This window comes from Zingiber officinale, chromosome 4A (assembly GCF_018446385.1).
Source record: "Zingiber officinale cultivar Zhangliang chromosome 4A, Zo_v1.1, whole genome shotgun sequence".
NCBI lineage: Eukaryota > Viridiplantae > Streptophyta > Magnoliopsida > Zingiberales > Zingiberaceae > Zingiber > Zingiber officinale.
Genome location: NC_055992.1, coordinates 2,447,858 through 2,465,815, shown reverse-complemented (window position 1 = coordinate 2,465,815; position 17,958 = coordinate 2,447,858). Strand labels below are relative to the sequence as shown.

The following is a 17,958-nucleotide window of genomic DNA, read 5'->3' as shown; positions in this document are numbered from 1 at the left end:
CCTTTATTGATGACCACTCTCGTTATTGTTATGTTTATTTGCTAAAAACCAAGGATGAAGCTTTAGATAAATTTATGATTTTTAAATCTGAAGCTGAGAATCAAACCGATAAAACTATTAAGAGGTTAAGGTCTGATAGGGGTGGAGAATTTACCTCGAACCTGTTTCAAAAATTTTGTCAAGATACAGGTATAATCCATGAGGTAACTGCTCCATATAGTCCTCAATCCAATGGTATAGCAGAACGGAAAAATCGAACCTTTGAAGATATGATTAATTCCATGTTAGGCAGTTCTGGGTTACCCAACTTTATGTGGGGGGAAGCTCTATACACTGCATGTCATGTGCTAAATAGAGTCCCAATGAAGTCAAGGGATAAAACCTCATATGAGCTTTGGAAAGGCCGAAGGACAAGTTTGAAATACCTTAAAGTGTGGGGGTGCCTGGCAAAGGTACTAGTACCTGAACACAGAAGGAAAAAACTTGGTCCAAAGACCGTAGATGGTATCTTCTTGGGTTATGCTCAAAATAGTATTGCATATAGGTTCCTGATTATTAAATCAGAAATTCCTAGAATAGATGCAAATACTATTGTAGAACTTCGCGATGCTACATTTTTTGAGGATATATTTCCTATGAAGACGAGAACACCTCAATCTAGTATTTCTACTAGAAATGAGCCTTCTTCCGTAGAGGTCCCATTATCCGTAGTAGGTACACCTTCCTCAAGTCACTCTAGACTAGATGAATCTAGTGAGTATACAGAACCGAGAAAGAGCAAGAGGCAACGTGTGTCTACGGATTTAGGCCAGGACTTTATCACCTATAATATAGAATGTGACCCTGTGACATATAGAGATGCTATGGCTTCTCCTGAAGCTAAGCACTGGAAAGAGACCATTAAAAGTGAAATGGACTCTATTATCTCTAATGCCACTTAGGAGTTGGTAGATTTACCTCCTCGGTGTAACACTATAGGATGTAAATGGGTGTTTAAAAGAAAACTAAAACCTGATGGGTCAGTAGATAAATTCAAAGCCCGCCTAGTTGCTAAGGGATTCAAACAGAAAGAAGGGATTGACTATTTTGACACTTATTCTCCTGTTATCAGAATTACTACAATCCGAGTGTTGATAGCATTGGCGTCCATATATCATCTTGAGGTCCATCAAATGGATGTCAAAACGGCATTCCTTAATGGAGATCTTGAAGAAGAGATATATATGGATCAACCAGAGGGATATGTAGTTTCTGGAAATGAGAACAAAGTCTGTAGGTTAGTCAAATCTCTTTATGGTTTGAAACAATCCCCAAAGCAGTGGCACGAAAAATTTGATAGAGCTATGTTATCATTTGGCTTTGAAATGAATGACTCTGATAAATGTGTGTATGATAAAATGAAAGGTGATAATTGTATTATCTTATGTTTGTATGTAGATGATATTCTACTGTTTGGTTCTAACATTTCTATTATTAATGAGACTAAGGCCCTCTTAAGTGGTAAGTTTGATATGAAGATATGGGTTGTGCTGATATGATTTTAGGGCTGAAGTTGACTCGTTCAACTGATGGAATAGCAATTTCTTAATTACTCTATATTGAGAGAGTATTAGAGAAATATGGCTATAACCAAGTTAAATCTGTAGTCACACCCTATGATCCTTCAAAAACTCTCCACAAGAATAAGAGTGATGTGGCAGTGTCTCAATTAAGATACTCACAAATAATAGGTAGTCTAATGTATTTAGCAAATTGTTCTAGACCTGATATTTCTTTTGCTATATCGAAATTGAGCAGGTTTACCAGCTGTCCGGACAGAACGCATTGGGATGCATTAGATAGAGTACTCAGATATCTGAAAGGCACTATATCCTTGGGCTTGTGGTATGGGAGATTCCCTGCAGTCTTTGAGGGATATAGTGATGCCAGTTGGATAGCTGACACTGCTGAGTGTAAAGGCGTTACTGGTTATGTCTTTACACTTGGAGGCGGTGTAGTTACTTGGAGGTCTGTTAAACAGACGATTATAACCCGGTCTACATCTGAGGCAGAATTGTGTGCTTTGGATACCACAGTAACTGAAGCTGATTGGCTTAAGGGTCTTCTTTCTGAAATTCCCTTGATGATGAAGCCAATACCTTCAATTTCAGTACACTGTGATAATCAAACAACAATAGCTCAGATTAGAAGCTCCAAGTATAACTAGAAACAGAAGAGACATGTACGAATAAGATTAAAGTCTATTCGTGAGCTAGTGTCTCTTGGAGTGGTGTCATTGGACTTTGTAAGTTCAAAAGACAATATTGCTGACCCACTCACTAAAGGACTTGATTCTGAGAAAATCAAGAGATCCAGTAAGGGAATGGGACTGAGGCCTGTCCTGGTTTCATCTATAGCGGCAACCCAACCTATCTGATTGGAGATCCCAAAAAATAGGTTCAATGTGGTACCAACAAGCTATAAGGGTGAAACGTAAGCATCAAATTGATTGAGATGTAATCTCATAGTCTCTTCCCTGGATAGATGCTTGACTGCTAGTAAGGATGATCTTAGGAGCTCTTAATGAGTTCAAGGTCTTAATGACAGGATGCTTGCAATACATCCTTGGAGAACTCACCTATGTAAGTGTAACTGTGAGGCCGCAGTGTGGGGGTCTAGGCAACTCTCCTTAGCACTTATGAAACAAGATTCGGTGGCATGATCGTAATGCACCAACCCAGAAGGATTCAATAGTCGCCAGTGATGAGTTGTTACCAATTGATCTTCACATATAAAAGGTTTAAGATCAAGACTCAGTTCTCTTCAAACCTATGTGAATAAGATTGGTGTACTTAGGTGAAAATTCAAACCGGAAGGTATTTTCACTAAAAGCTCATTGCAACCAAGCCTCAGAACATATCTTTCTTTTCTTCTAAAATAATTTGAATTAGTGGGGGATTGTTGAATTGTAATTCAAACTATTCCCTTCCCTTTAGTTTTTAGTCCCACATTGTCAAGCTAAGAACTTTGGAAGGCCTTATATATGGAACCCTTCCATCCTTGCTTAGCAATGATAAGGGGGGCCTACACGTATGCGCGGGCCAAGCCCAAATCGAATGGATTTGGGGGGTTCGAGCCGGAAATCCATAAACCGGGCATCACGTACGCGATTATCGCGCGCAGGGGGGGTGCAAATCCCCAGCTCGTGGGTCTCGCGCTTACGGGCGGCCCGGTGAATCAAAACAGCGCGACGCACTGTTTCTGTCCGCGTGAACGAAGAGACGCGGTTCTGTTCGCGTGAAGGAGCAAAGCGACGTACACTTTGGTGCGTGCGCTGTTTCGAAGTGTATAAATACACTTCCTCCGTTCCTTCTGAAAACCACACCGAAGCAAAGCATTTCTTCTGCCTTTAGCTTCTTCTTCTCTCCCCTTGTTCTGCCTTGTTCTGAGTTCTGAGGCTTGGTTCGCAATCTGAGGTTGAGTCCGAGTGCGGCGCTCGTTTTGGAGTGCACCTACGAGCGACGCGAGCGGTTGTCGGATCTTGGGAGGATTTTGCCGGAGAGCCTCTGCACCGTGGGCGGCAATCAATTCTCTAAAGACAGTCGGCACGTCCGACGCTTCGACTGGAGATACACAATTTCTTAACCCTTACTGTTATTAAAGTTTATTGCATACTCGTTCATTTATTGGTGCAATTATAGATTACTGTATTAGCGTAATTAGTTCTATTACAAATATTACAAGTGTCTAACACAAAATATATGTTCTGCATCAGGAAAAAAAAATTCAATTGCAGAGATCAACCCCTTTTGCTTATCTGACATAAAAGTCCATGCATGTTGATTAACAAAACCAATGTTAGAATCAAAGAGCCGTAGAAACCATGTCCAACTATCCTTCATCTCACGCTCAACCAATGCATAGCATATCGGAAATATGTTGTTGTCTTGGTCTATCCCTACAACCGATAACAACTGCCCACCATGTTTTTCTTTTAAGAAGCATCCGTCAATACCAATGATAGGCCGACAAGCATCCTTAAATCCTTGCTTACACGCTGAAAGACAAACATACACTCTTTGGAACCTTGGACCTTGGTCATTCTCTATCAACTTCAAAACGACTCTGGCCCCTTTATCAGATCTTTTTAACTCAGCACAATAATTCCTTATTCTACTAAATTACTCCTCGACAGTCCCATGAACCAACTGTAGTGCCTTCCTCTTGGCTAAGTAAGCCACTTTCCTCGAAATGTTGGCCTTCAGCATCGTACAAACCTCCTTCCTAAACTCCTTGGTTCCCAATTTAGGATTTGTGGCAAATCTTTTCACAAACTTCTTCGCTAACCAAGTTGAGTTTATGGACTTGTTGGTATAATCCCAAAAGCAATTATTGTGCGTCCCAGATAAAGTTCTCACTTGCCAACAACTATCGTTACTCATCTTGGCAACGTGAATCATCCATGGGCAATCATCTTGTTTGCAATTAGCCCACAGCCGAATATTATCATTCTTTGTGAACTTGATTGCCTTTCCCTTTTTGATATTATAAGTTTTGATCGCAAATTTAGCTTCTTTTTTTGAGCTGAAAATCAAACCAAGGCTTAATTTTGGGTCTTGGAATCAAATTGGGGATAATTTTTAACTTCATCTTCCTCATCAGAATCATTATGATCCTCCAAACCATCACTATCTGCACAAATGTCATCTTCCTGCAAACTATGTGACAAGTTATTTATAATTTCCCTCTCATCAAAAACATGTTTCCCTTTATGAGATTGTACGTCATGGTCCACAAACTTATCAAACATCCTATCATCTTCTGAAAAATCATACTCACTATCGTAAAATACATCGTCATCTTCATCATTTGTTCCATCTATCTGACAATGGCTAACATTTGTGATGCCTCCAAGGTCGCTTCTCGAAGCATCCAAGTGTACTATATAAATTTCAACCTCGTAGTTTCTCGGAATATTACTTTTAATATTCAACACATCTAAATCGCTTTCCAAACATCTCCCATTTATAAATCTTCCTCCAACTTTGTGCCAAAACTTAATAGAATCTTTGTCTTTAAGCCCAAGATCCTCTGCAAATCCCCACAACTCAATCATTCCAAACTTATCAAGATCAACGAAGTCAAAGTATTCAACACTTCCACCAATGTATTCATCCCGTGTACCACTTGATTTCAAACTTCCATTGTAATACAATTTAATTGTAACACAATCGGGTTCTTCAATTAATCCTATGAAAAAAAATTATTCAACAAAAAATATATAATATAATCAAATATAAGTGTGCGTTAGTGCAAAAAATAAACAAAAAAGTTACCATAATTTGGAGTGAATTCGAGCGAGAATTTACTTCTTCTAGCCATTAGATAGATAGATAGCCAATTACTTCCAACCCTGATAACAAATAAAATCAAATCAAAATTTTGAAGTAAATTATGCTTCAAATACTCGTACACAACTTTTTTTATTCCCTCTCTAAACACGAACGAAACACCCCAATAAAAAAATTTTATTCCTAATTTTAGTCTTGTACAATAGAAAAGCTCATTTAATATTTACTTGAAGTCTCCATATGCTTTCTATTACATGAAAGGCAATCAACATGAAAAATAATATTAACCTTTTTATATTTCTACATCACTCTTTTATGGGAAGTTAGATGCACTTTTATTTTATATATTATATATTTCTAGCTTTGTTGAATATATATTGCCTGGAACAATATTAAGTAATAAATTACAGTTTATCAGCATTATCTAAATTACAGCTTTGTGAAGATGCTTTAAAATATATATATATATATATAGTTTGATAAACAGAGCAAGCCATCAGCTACTAGTCACAATGATTTTGATTTTGATTTGATTTTTTTTATATTGATTTCTCAATCAAATTGGGGAACTGGTGTAGGAGTTCCCAGAAGGTTCCGGGAGAAGGAACGACAACAAATTTCTACACAAAAATAACTTATTAAATTAAACCACCATGTTAAAATAGTTATAAAATCAGATATATTTCTTCTAACAATTGCTTGTCTAGAAAAGATAACAGAAAAACTATTATATCTTTAAAAATATTTACCTTTACTTGTTCGAACCAAGGTTCATCCACATAGAGCATGCACTTTGTCGGATGAAGGTGACACAGTAGGTCGAAACCATTGTGGACTTTCTTCCGACACGTGAAGGCTAGAGTTCATCGACTGGATTTTGGGGGAAAAGAAAGTGAGATTTAGGATTCCATAAGTGAAATTGGGGAAATGGAGATTTAGTCATGGAATTGGGTTTTAGATGATGAAACTTGTGGCTTGTGCAAGTCACACATGCACATTTCCATCTAATTTAACTCCAAAAATGACGGAAGAATTGATTTGGTCAAAAAATAGTAACGTTTAGGACTAATTTGGCCCCTTCAAAATGTTTGAGATTGAATCGGGCATTAAGCACAACATTTAGGACTAAATCGGGTCTTTTCCCCTTTTTTATTTTTAGTGGCAAAAGATGAAGTTTTCACCTTAATAACTTCTCTAAGTTAGCACCTCACTCATTCTAGAAAAGAGTAAATCATTTATTTAATTTTAATCGAACGACCAAGGGATAGGAAATCATAGGAAACAATAAAACTTGACTATGTTGATCCTTATCAATAATAATGAAATTGAACAGAGATAGTTTGTAACATTGAGTGAAAAAAATACATGACTATTAGATTTAACTTCTGAGAAAATTACTGTTCAAGGAATTTGTTAGCCGTTGGTATTTGTGCTTGCGGTGTTCCTTTTTCACCCTTTTGAAGTGGACATGTGATTTTCATATCTTAGATTGATTTCAGGAAAAAAAATTTACCTTTGACTTTTATGATATTGATGCATTATTTAAGAGAAATATGTACATCATTAATTTAATTGAGATTAAGTGTTTGGTTAAAATGGAATGAACCGAATTAATTGAATTAAATACATTATTTTTTTAATGTTAATCTAACGGATTAAATTTTACATAAAATATTAATTTATCAAAAATTAAATTAATTAATTTTTTTATAATAACAAAATTATAGAAGATTTAACCGAAATTAAATTTTTTTAACATTAAAAATTTATCGGTTCAAATTTTTATTTCGATTTATTCAGTTTAATTTAATAAGAATTTTTAAAACTAAAATCAATAAATTGACTTTTTTAAAGGAAAAAAAATGAAATACACAAATAATCGAATAGAATTTTTAAATTCAATCATCGATTTATTTGATTCAATCTAGCTCATTTAAATTAAACAGTAACTTCTTGGTCCCATGTAGGAATTTCCCAACCCACAAGGGAGGATGGTGGCACACTATCTCTAGCGGTACGTATTGGACCAAGGTCAACTCACTCCATAAAACCCATTGACCCTCTCTTTCTCACGCACCAAACTTGGGTAATTACTCTTTCATACGAAATCATTCAGTCTTGTTGACAAAACTAGCCAACTCCAACTCTAGCTCCAATATAACAAATCCACTAGGGGACTCATGCATCTTCTTCATGCCATAACCACTAACTGTCTTCTTTCTCTAGCATCCTCACCCTCTCTGCCTCGCACTATATTTACGCGTCTGTTACTTGTCACACACAATTCATGGTGCAATAAGAGAAATTGAATGGATCGATTCGTCATCCATCTGTTGTTTCTCTCAATCCAACATTGCATTCAGTGAGAACCAGCCGAAGAGAGCACGAGCCAAGGGAGCAGCTCCGGCGCCGACACCGAGTACTAGTGGTATAGCAATTCTTGTTATCTTTGGAACTCCTTCAACGTTCTTCCATTTATGTGGCTGACCATCAGGGTTCCAGAAGAAGTCCGATAGAAAAATGGTTTTAGGGGAGGAATATACTTAAAATTCATATGCATTTTTTTTTGTTCATTTCACAATTTATTGCATCTTGCATCCTGAATTGTTTAAATTTACTAATTTATAATACTCGAAATAATCAATGCATGCACCCATTTAATTAGTAAGCCAAAGGTTTTGAGTTCAAAACTCAATAAAAATATTAAAATGATAAAATATCAATTAATTATCAAATTAACTGATTTTTTTAATAATGTAATCGAATAAAATTTTTTTATTCATTTCACAATTTATTGTATTTTGATTCTGTTGAATCGTTTACTTTTACTAATTTATGAAACCTTAAATAATTAGATCATTCAGCTTTCATAGCTCAGTTGGTTAGAGCACCCGTTTAGTAAGCGGGAGGTCTTGAGTTCAACTCTCAATGAAAGCATTAAATTTTTTAGGACGAGATTCGTGAGCCTTCAAACTGCAATAAAATTTTTGATATAGGTCTCTATGACCAAACTACAAAGGTAAATTGATTTCCCGAATTCTCTTACACAAAAAATATTGAAAAGTTTTTTCATAAAATAATAACTTCCTAAGAAGTTAAAACTATTTTTTCACTCATGTTAAAGTACTGACTATTTCATTAAAATTGAATTTTATCAACCGAATTGAATCAAATTAATTAAAATTAAATAAATTATTTTTTAAAAATTAACGGAATCAGATTAAATTTTTTAATAAAAATTAAATAAACTAAATTGATAAAATAGCAATTAATTATCGATGATGCGGTGATGATGAGAGGTCCCACCCTGTTGCCACGGGAGGTCAAAATCAAGACGATCAATAGGAGGACGGTGTTGGCCGATCGAGAATTAATCACTGACCCACCGTCCTCGGCACAGGAGTAATCAAATCGACGCTCAAGGGATGCACAGATGTCGAGCCGAGCGGCTCCTCCGCTCGGTCTAGTAGCAGACTCGACATCAGCTGAGCACGTAGACAGTGAGCTACCCACCGAGCGACTATCCCGCTCGATCCAGCAATCGAGCATGTGGACAGTGGACTTCCAGCCGAGCGGCTATCCCGCTCGGCCCGGCAATGGGTGACACGTGGACAGTGGACTTTCAGCCGAGCAGCTATCCTGCTCAGGGTGACAACAGACAACGCATGGATAGCAGAATTCCGGCCGAGCGGCCATTCCGCTCGGCCAAGCAACAGACACAGTAAGATATCTTTCAACAACCTTTTGGGAGCTAGTGTCGCTAACAAGTGGTATGATCGAACAAAAGATTGTAAAGCGGAAGCTTCCGCTGTTATTTCAGATATATGCTCGGTCCGTTAAGGTACTGTGTCAGGTACACTTTACTGACACATCTTTTCAGGGAAAGTTTTGAGACGTGTGCTCGTCATGGGAAGCGTACACACACGCTTCCGAGGCTCTATATAAAAGAGATCCAAGTATCAGAGGAGGTATGCTTTACATGCGATTTCTACTGTTACGCTACAGTTCTTGCTTCTTGCTTTTTCATACTTCGTCGGAGACTTATTTGAGTGTCGAAGGGTCATCGTAGGGTACCCCTTCCCTGGTTCGACAATGACGTTGCTTGTATTGCAAGCGGGAGCGAAGTTCACAGGAGATCAACAGGAGCACCATATTTCCAGTATTCATCTCATCGATTTTTAGATAGGATCAATCGAATTAACTGAATTTTTTTAATATCATGTAATCATGAATTTTTTTAATGTAAATCAAAATCGAACGAATTAATCAAATAAATCTAAATCTGAAAAAAAAAACAAAAATAATCAAATTGAATTTTTAAAATCCATCAATTCGGTTGATTTTATTCGATTTAATTGAACTTTTTACTCGTCCTAATTTCATAGGATTGGAAAGCAAATAATAACTTAATTTCATACAATTGGAAAGCAAATAATAACTTCTCGGTCACATGTACACCAAGGAGTTTCCCAACCCACAAAAGAAGATGGTGGCCAACATCATCTCTGGTTGTACGTATTAGACCAACCAACCCAACCCACTCCATAAAACCCCTTTGACCCTCTCTTCCTCACGCACCAAACTTGGGTAACTCTTACATCTGAAATCATTCATTCCTGCTGATAAAGCTAGCCAACACTACCTGTAGCACCAATACAACAAATCAACACCACCTCTAGTTCCAATATCACAAATCCACTAGGAAACTCATCTTTTTTATGCCATAGACACCAAACCTCTTCTTTCTTTAGTTTTCTCCCCCTACCTGCCTCACACTATATTTGTACATCTGTTACTTGCCATACATAATTTATGGTGCAATGAGAGAAAGACGAATGGATCGGTTCGTCATCCTTCCCTTCTCCGTTGGTTGCGTCTCTCAATCCAGCGTTGCAGTCTGTGAGAACCAGTCGAAGAGAGAGCGAGCTGATACAGTAGCTCCAGCGCTGACACCGAGTACTAGTTGTATAGAGATTCTTGTTGTCTTTGTTATTATATTGTTCGTGACCTCTAATTGTTCATTGTGGCTCTACTGAAGGTGGGAAGCCGAGAAACTCCTTCAGCGTCCTTCCGTTTCCGCGACCGCCCAGCATCGCATTGGGGCATAATTGTACATCCAGTCTTCTCCAATCGAGAATCACACATCTCGACCTACTGGCACTACACATCTGGTTTTCTCTAATCGGGAATCTCACATTCCAACCCTTATCAGAATCTCACATCTGGACTTCAACCTGTTGGGAAATCAAACATCCTGACTTGCCGGAATCACACATCTGGACTTCAACCAATCAGGAATTGAATATCCTGATTAGATGCTGGAATCACACATCCAATTTTCAACTAATCAGGAATCAAATATCCTAACTGGAGTTATTCAATCCTACACACTTAGTAACAATGTTAGTTCTTAACACGTCTAATTTTAACTTATTTGTCATTTATCAAAACTCAGATTTGACTATTAGTACCAATTGCATTAATAATTAACCTCTCAATCAAAATTTATTATCATTTCCATTGTTGAATGCATACCAAGTGACTTCTAAAATTAATAAGCAGCATTGTGTTACTTTATTCATAGGTAGGATTGTGTTGACTTACCAATTTATTACATTGGAAATAATAAATTCAAAACAATTTTCATCTAGTTGATTAGAGCACCCGTTTAGTAAGCTCAATGAGAGTATTGGTTGGTGAAAATTTTATATGGAAAATTTTTATAGACCGAATCAATGATGTTATGATTAGTTGAATTGCCAATTAAAAAATACTAACAATTGCTCCATTTTCCTATATCAAAATAGATGACTTGACTTTGTTATTCAAACATATCCAACCTTCCGTACCAACTAATCTTAAGAATGATTGATTTGGCTCCACAGACATTTTTCATCGACCATCAGATAAATCTAAAAGTGTGAGGGATGATCAATTCGACTCCATGAAAATTTCTCATAGTCCATCAGGGGTAAATATGAAAGTTCTTGTAGTGAGTGGTCCAGCAACTCGTTTGTAATCATACTAGAGAAAAATACCCTATAATGTACCACAATTAAGAATTAAATCATGAATATTTAAGAGACTCCATGAGCATCCCACTCTTGCACTATAGTCAGGGTGACTTGAATTTGTTATTCTCGATGACTTCAACTCTTAATGAAAGCACTGATTTTTTCCCCATGGGTAAGAGTACCACGTGATCATGTCCATACAGCGAATAATTAATGGATAAATTTTCATTATGTCTGATGAAAAAATTTTATGGGATCGTACAGATTACCTTAGGATTAGTTGGCTTGCCAACTAAAAAAATAATTGAGCAATTGCTCCATTTTTCCATATCAAATTAGTAATGACTTGACTTTGATGTTCTAGCACAAAGTATCCCGCCTTTTGACCAATAAATCTTAAAGATAATTAGTCTGATTCCACGTAAGTTTCTCATCGACCATCAAGTAAATCTAAAAGTGTGAGAGATGACCGGTTCGACTTTATAAAAATTTCTCATAGTCCATTAGGGTAATAAATTTGAAAGTACTTGCAGCAGGTGGTCCAACAGCTCAACATCCCAAGTTTATACTCTCACTAGATAAACATATTCTATAGTACACCATAGTTGAAAATTAAACCGTAAATATTTAATAGAATGCATGGTCATCCTACTAATGCATCATAGTCGGGGGTGAGTTAACTCTTTTATTCTTAGTGGCAAAAATGAAGTTATCACCTTAATAACTTCTCTAAGTTAACACCCCCACACGTTCTAGAAAAGAGTAAATCATTTATTTAATTTTAATCAAATGATCAAGGGACAGGAAATAATAGTAAGCAATAAAACTTACTCTGTTGCTCCTTATCAATAATAATGAAATTGAATCGAGATAGTTTGTAACACTGAGTGAAAAAAAATACATAGCTATTAGATTTAACTTCTGAGAAAATTTCTGTTAAAGAAATTTGTCAACAGTTGGTATTTGTTTTTAAGGTAGCTTTGTGGTGTTCCTTTTTCACCCTCCACCGATAATTTTCATATCTTAGATTGATTTCAGGGAAAAAATTTACGACGTTTATGATATTGATGTGTTATTTAAGAGAAATATCAACATCATTAATTTAATTGGGATTAAGTGTTTGATTAAAATGGAATGAACCGAATTAATTGAATTGAATAAATTAAAATTTTTAATGTTAATCTAACGGATTAAATTTTACCGAATTGATAAAATATTAATTAATTTGATCGAAAATTAAATTAATCAAATTATTTTTTACAATAACATTATTATAGAAGATTTAGCCGAAATTAAATTTTTTTAACATAAAAAATTTATCGGTTCAAATTTTTATTTTGATTTATTCAGTTTAATTTAATAAGAATTTTTAAAACTAAAATCAAATCGAGTTAGCCAAATAAATTGACTTTTTAAAAGAAAAAAAATTGAAATACACAAATAATCGAATAGAAATTTTAAATTCAATCATTGATTTATTTGCGTCGGCATCGAGTACTAGCGGTATAGCAATTCTTGTTGTCTTTGAAACTCCTTGAGCATCCTTCCATTTCCATGGCCGATTATCATAATCGCGGGATTCCAAAAGTTGTCCGATAGAAAAATAGTTTTAAGGGAGAAATATACGAAAAATTCATATGCATTTTTTATTCATTTCACTAATTTATAATACTCAAAATAATTAATGCATTCAACTTTTGAATATTTCTGATGAAATATCTTTCAAAATCTCTGGAGAGATTTGTAATTGAGATCATGAATATTTAGAATTAAGGTGATATCGATATAAAATTCATATACATTCGGTGGCATATTCATAGTTAGCATCAGAAGATATCAATTTCATTCCATAAATTATTAAATAAATCTGAAAATGCAAAGATGATGGTTCAACTCCAGTAAATTTTTTTGATCATCAGAACATAGGTCATCTTATTATGTCTTAGTTGAATCAGATTGAAGATATGAGAATCCGAATTGATTTCCCTGAATGACAAATTTCTTGGTTCTTATAAAATCTGAAAGTGAAAAATATTAAAAAGTTTTTTCCGAACTACTTTAACAATAACTTTCTAGAAGTGAAAATTATGTTTTCGCTCCATGTCAAAGGGCTGAGTATTCTATTAAAATCCAATTTTATCAATCGAATTGAATCAAATTAATCAAAATTAAATAAATTATCTTTTTAAAAAATAAATAAAAATTTAATAAATTAAATTGATAAAATATCAATTAATTATCAAATTAACTGTTTTTTTAATAATGTAATCAAATACTTTTTTTTTATTCATGTCACAATTTATTGGATTTTGCTTCTGTTGAATTGTTTAGTTTTACTAATTTATAAAATTTGAAATAATTAGTTCATTCTGCTTTTATAGCTCAGTTAGTTAGAGCACTTGTTTAGTAAGCGGGAGGTTTTGAGTTCAATGAAAGCATTAAATTTTTTACTTCAAACTCCAAGAAAATTTTTGATATAGGCCTCACATTTGAAATTGATTTCCCTGAAATGAAAAATATTAAAAAGGTTTTTCATAACTAAGCTTTATAAGAAGTTAAAACTATTTTTTCAGTTCATGTTAAAGTAATGAGTATTCCATTAAAATTGAATTTTATCAATGAATTAATTTTTTTAAATAAAAATCAAATAAAGCAAATTATAAAATATCAATTAATTATTGAATTAAGATTTTTTTTTATAATCATGTAATCATGAATTTTTTTTAATGTAAATCAAAATTGAATCAATTAATCAATTAATCAAATAAATCGAAATCCAAAAAAAATAAAAAAAAAAATCGAATTGAATTAAATTCGGTTGATTTAATTCGATTTAATTGAACTTAGGGATGTCAATTTTCCCCGCGGGGAAAACCTGAAATGGAGATGGGAATCTCCGATTTTTCGGGGATGTGGCAGGTTTGGGGCGGGTATGGAAATACTATCCCCATCCCCGAACCCGCCCCGAATATTATTATTATTAATAAATAATAATATAATTTTTTTAAAAAATATTAATAATAGTGTTAATATTAATCTATTGGCTTCAATCTGTATGTACTTCATGATTTACCTGAGCTATTATTCGGAACCATGTCTTCTGTATTTCCCTGTTTGCCATCCTTGCAGGAAATCGAGCTGAATAAGACTAGCTGGAATGCACTATTTGAGCCTTACCTTTTCTTTGAAACATACAAAAAATTATCTCCAGGTTGACATTGTTGCTGTCGATAGATCATGGAGATGGGGCGGGGATGGGGAATCCCCGAACCCGTGGATTCGGGTTCGGGGATTCCCCGAACCCGAAAAAATGAAAACGGGGCGGGGATGGGAATGGCAAATCCGCCCCCGCCCCGCCCCGCCCCATTGCCATCCCTAATTGAACTTTTAGCTCGCCCAATCCCCGAACCCGAAAAAATGAAAACGGGGCGGGGATGGGAATGGCAAATCCACCCCCGCCCCGCCCCGCCCCGCCCCATTGCCATCCCTAATTGAACTTTTAGCTCGCCCTAATTTTATACCATTGGAAAGCAAATAATAACTTCTCGGTTGTACACCAAGGAGTTTCCCAACCCACAAAAGAGACGGTGGCCAACATCATCTCTGGTTGTACGTATTAGACCAACCAACCCAACCCACTCCATAAAACCCCTTTACCCTCTCTTCCTCACGCACCAAACTTAGGTAACTCTTACATCTGAAATCATTCATTCCTGCTGATAAAGCTAGCCAACACTACCTCTAGCACCAATACAACAAATCAACACCACCTCTAGTTCCAATATAACAAATCCACTGGGGAACTCATCTTTTTTATGCCATAGCCACCAAACCTCTTCTTTCTTTATTTTTCTCCCCCTCCCTACCTCACACTATATTTTGTACATCTGTTACTTGCCATACACAATTTATGGTGCAATGAGAGAAAGACGAATGGATCGGTTCGTCATCCTTCCCTTCTCCGTTGGCTGCGTCTCTCAATCCAGCGTTGCAGTATGTGAGAATCAGTCGAAGAGAGGGCGAGCTGAGACAGCAGCTCCAGCGTCGACACCGAGTACTAGTCGTCTAGAGATTCTTGTTGTCTTTGTTATTATATTGTTCGTGACCTCTAATTGTTCATTGTGGCTCTACTGAAGGTGGGAAGCCGAGAAACTCCTTCAGCGTCCTTCCGTTTCCGCGGCCGCCCAGCATCGCATCGGGGTTCCAGAAGCTGGCCAAGAGCATCAAGAGCTTATCCCACTACTTCGTGTTCGAGGAGGAGGAGGAGGAGGAGGAGGAGATGGAGATGGAGATGGAGATGGAGATTGGGTTCCCGACTGATGTGCAGCACGTCGCTCACATAGGCCTGGATGGGCTCAGCCACACCATGGGCAACAAGAAGAGTAGCTGGGACATGGCGCCCCCGGAGTTCCTTCCTCTTCCTTCCTTCTCGATGAAGCAGTTTGAGCTGGCCATGGCGGCACAAGCAGGTGCTCCTCCACCACCACCACCACCACCACATGGTCCCCATGGCTCATGGCTTCACTGAGGCGCAGTTAATTTGTTTGTCGCCTTGTTCCTTTTGTTTTGGGGCTTTGTGTTTCTTCCAAGCCGCTGCTTGTAGTTGTGGGTGATTGAGAGGGGGCATCTGAGCATGTATAGCTTTGTATCAGTATGAGAAACCGATAACAATTTTCTAGCTAGTTAATTTCTCTGAGACCTTGATTGATTTTAGTTCACATGCTAGCTATTCTTGTTGGGATGCGGAACACAGGCCTCTGTCTTTTGTGGTGAATCAAATTTGGAAACAGAAGAAGAACTAGCTACTAGCTAGCTAGATCGCCCGAGATATCGTTTACTCTGTTGCTATTTTTATTTATCGCCAGTTATCTGACAGAGGACTGATGAAATTTAACGCCATGCCATCGTTATCTTTGCTCGTGATGCAAAGCGACAGTGTCGCCTACCAAACCTGGACTGGCCCATGCCCTGACATGATTCGTCTTCTCGAGGAGTAATTGATCTGTGCTTCCGACCACCGCACGCACTGAAATAAACAATGCTCGTATTAACTGGAGAGATGGATTAACGAAGGGGGGAAATCTGGAAACGCAGGACATGCAAGTACGAAATAGGGAAGAAAGTGAAGGAGGAATTGTGTGGTGATTGGAAATATCGTCTGTGTGGCGGATAATTTGACATTCATTGTTGAGCCAATTTGAGAATGTCAATGTCAAGTGACAAACAGCTCGGACCACCTATTGAAGCTATTGAAGCTGCCTATTATGGCAGAAAAAATTATGATGTTGAAATTTTATTATTTGATAAGGTAATTGAGTTAACTTGAATGGAGATTAAAATGATCTAAATTGTTAAAATGGTTGGAGTTTGATTTGCTATGTTTTTTTTTATAAATTTGAGTTTGGTTTAAATTGACTTGAGCTTGGTTCTAATTTGAATATATTATCGAGTATTCAATTCAAGTTTATTTAATTAATTGAGATTTTTTTATTTTTAACTTATTTAATTAATTATTGAGCTTGATAATATAAATTTATTTGTTCATTTTAAAAATTTCTTTCTATATTTAACATGTTGATAAGGGTTTTATTATTGAATTTTATTCCTAAATAATATTCACAACTTTTGTTCATAAACATTGTCCACGACTTTTATTCATGTAAATATTATTCACGAATATTATTCATGAATATTATTCACAAATATTAACGACTTAGATACATATGTGTTTAAATTTGTTGGTTGAGTTTTCAAATTTGTTCATTTAATTGATCTTGTATGTATTAAATAAATATAAACAAGTGTTGGTACAATCGTTCTCGGATCAAAGTTGACCAGTTAGACTCAAGCTCGGGTTGGTCCGAGCTTGAGTTTCGATATTTGACAATGGATGAGAGAAAAGTCAAGTAGGTTAAGGGAGGACCGGATACTTGATTGGGAAAGTTCTAACTGAAGGTTAGACAATAGAAAGTCCTAACTGGAGGTTAGATAACGGAAATCCTAGCGGGGCTAAGTATTGGAAGACCTAGTTGAAAACTAGGCAATGAAAGTCCTAACAAGGGTAGGTGAGATGAAAAGTCTAGGTGGATTACGGAGGACCGGGCACTTAGCATTAGACGATAAGTCTAAGTGGGTCATGGAAGACAGACACTTAGCACAAGTGGAAGTCCAAGTGGTTCATGGAGGACCGAGCTCTTGGCATGAGATGAAAAGTCCAAATGGGTCAAAGGTTGACCGAACACTTAGTGAAGAAGTCCTGTAGTTCAAGATTGATTGGATACTAGATAATGGAAAGTAGCAACGAGTCATGGATGGATTTAGGGTTGGGTAAAGGAACCCTAAACTCAGATTTAGAGTTTACGATTGGGCAATCTATTAGTGTAATTGATTGACCCTAAGCAATTGATTAATGTAATTGATTGAGAGCTTTTTCGTGAAGCACAAAAGATGTCAGAATCGATCAGGGCAATCAATTAGGCAGTGTTTGATCTGAGAACAAAAGCTTTTGAATCGATTGGAGCAATAAATTATAAGTTGCCAATCGATTGATATGACTACTAATCAATTGGTCAAGCGAAAAAGAGTCATTTTATAGGGTTGAACGGTCAAATTGT

At 36.3% G+C, this 17,958-nt stretch overlaps 1 protein-coding gene and 1 non-coding gene across 2 annotated transcripts; both read left to right on the top strand.

Moving 5' to 3' along the window:
• Positions 1-8,193: 8,193 nt before the first annotated feature.
• On the top strand, positions 8,194-8,267 carry TRNAT-AGU. The gene has a single exon. It is a non-coding gene; the product is annotated as a tRNA-Thr (tRNA).
• A 6,730-nt stretch (positions 8,268-14,997) lies between these two features.
• Positions 14,998-16,040, top strand: LOC121973051 (CRIB domain-containing protein RIC4-like). The gene is made up of 2 exons (XM_042524651.1): positions 14,998-15,398; positions 15,481-16,040. The coding sequence occupies exons 1-2, from the start codon at positions 15,263-15,265 to the stop codon at positions 15,870-15,872; spliced, it is 528 nt and encodes a 175-aa protein (XP_042380585.1). The 5' UTR covers positions 14,998-15,262; the 3' UTR covers positions 15,873-16,040.
• Positions 16,041-17,958: the final 1,918 nt, after the last annotated feature.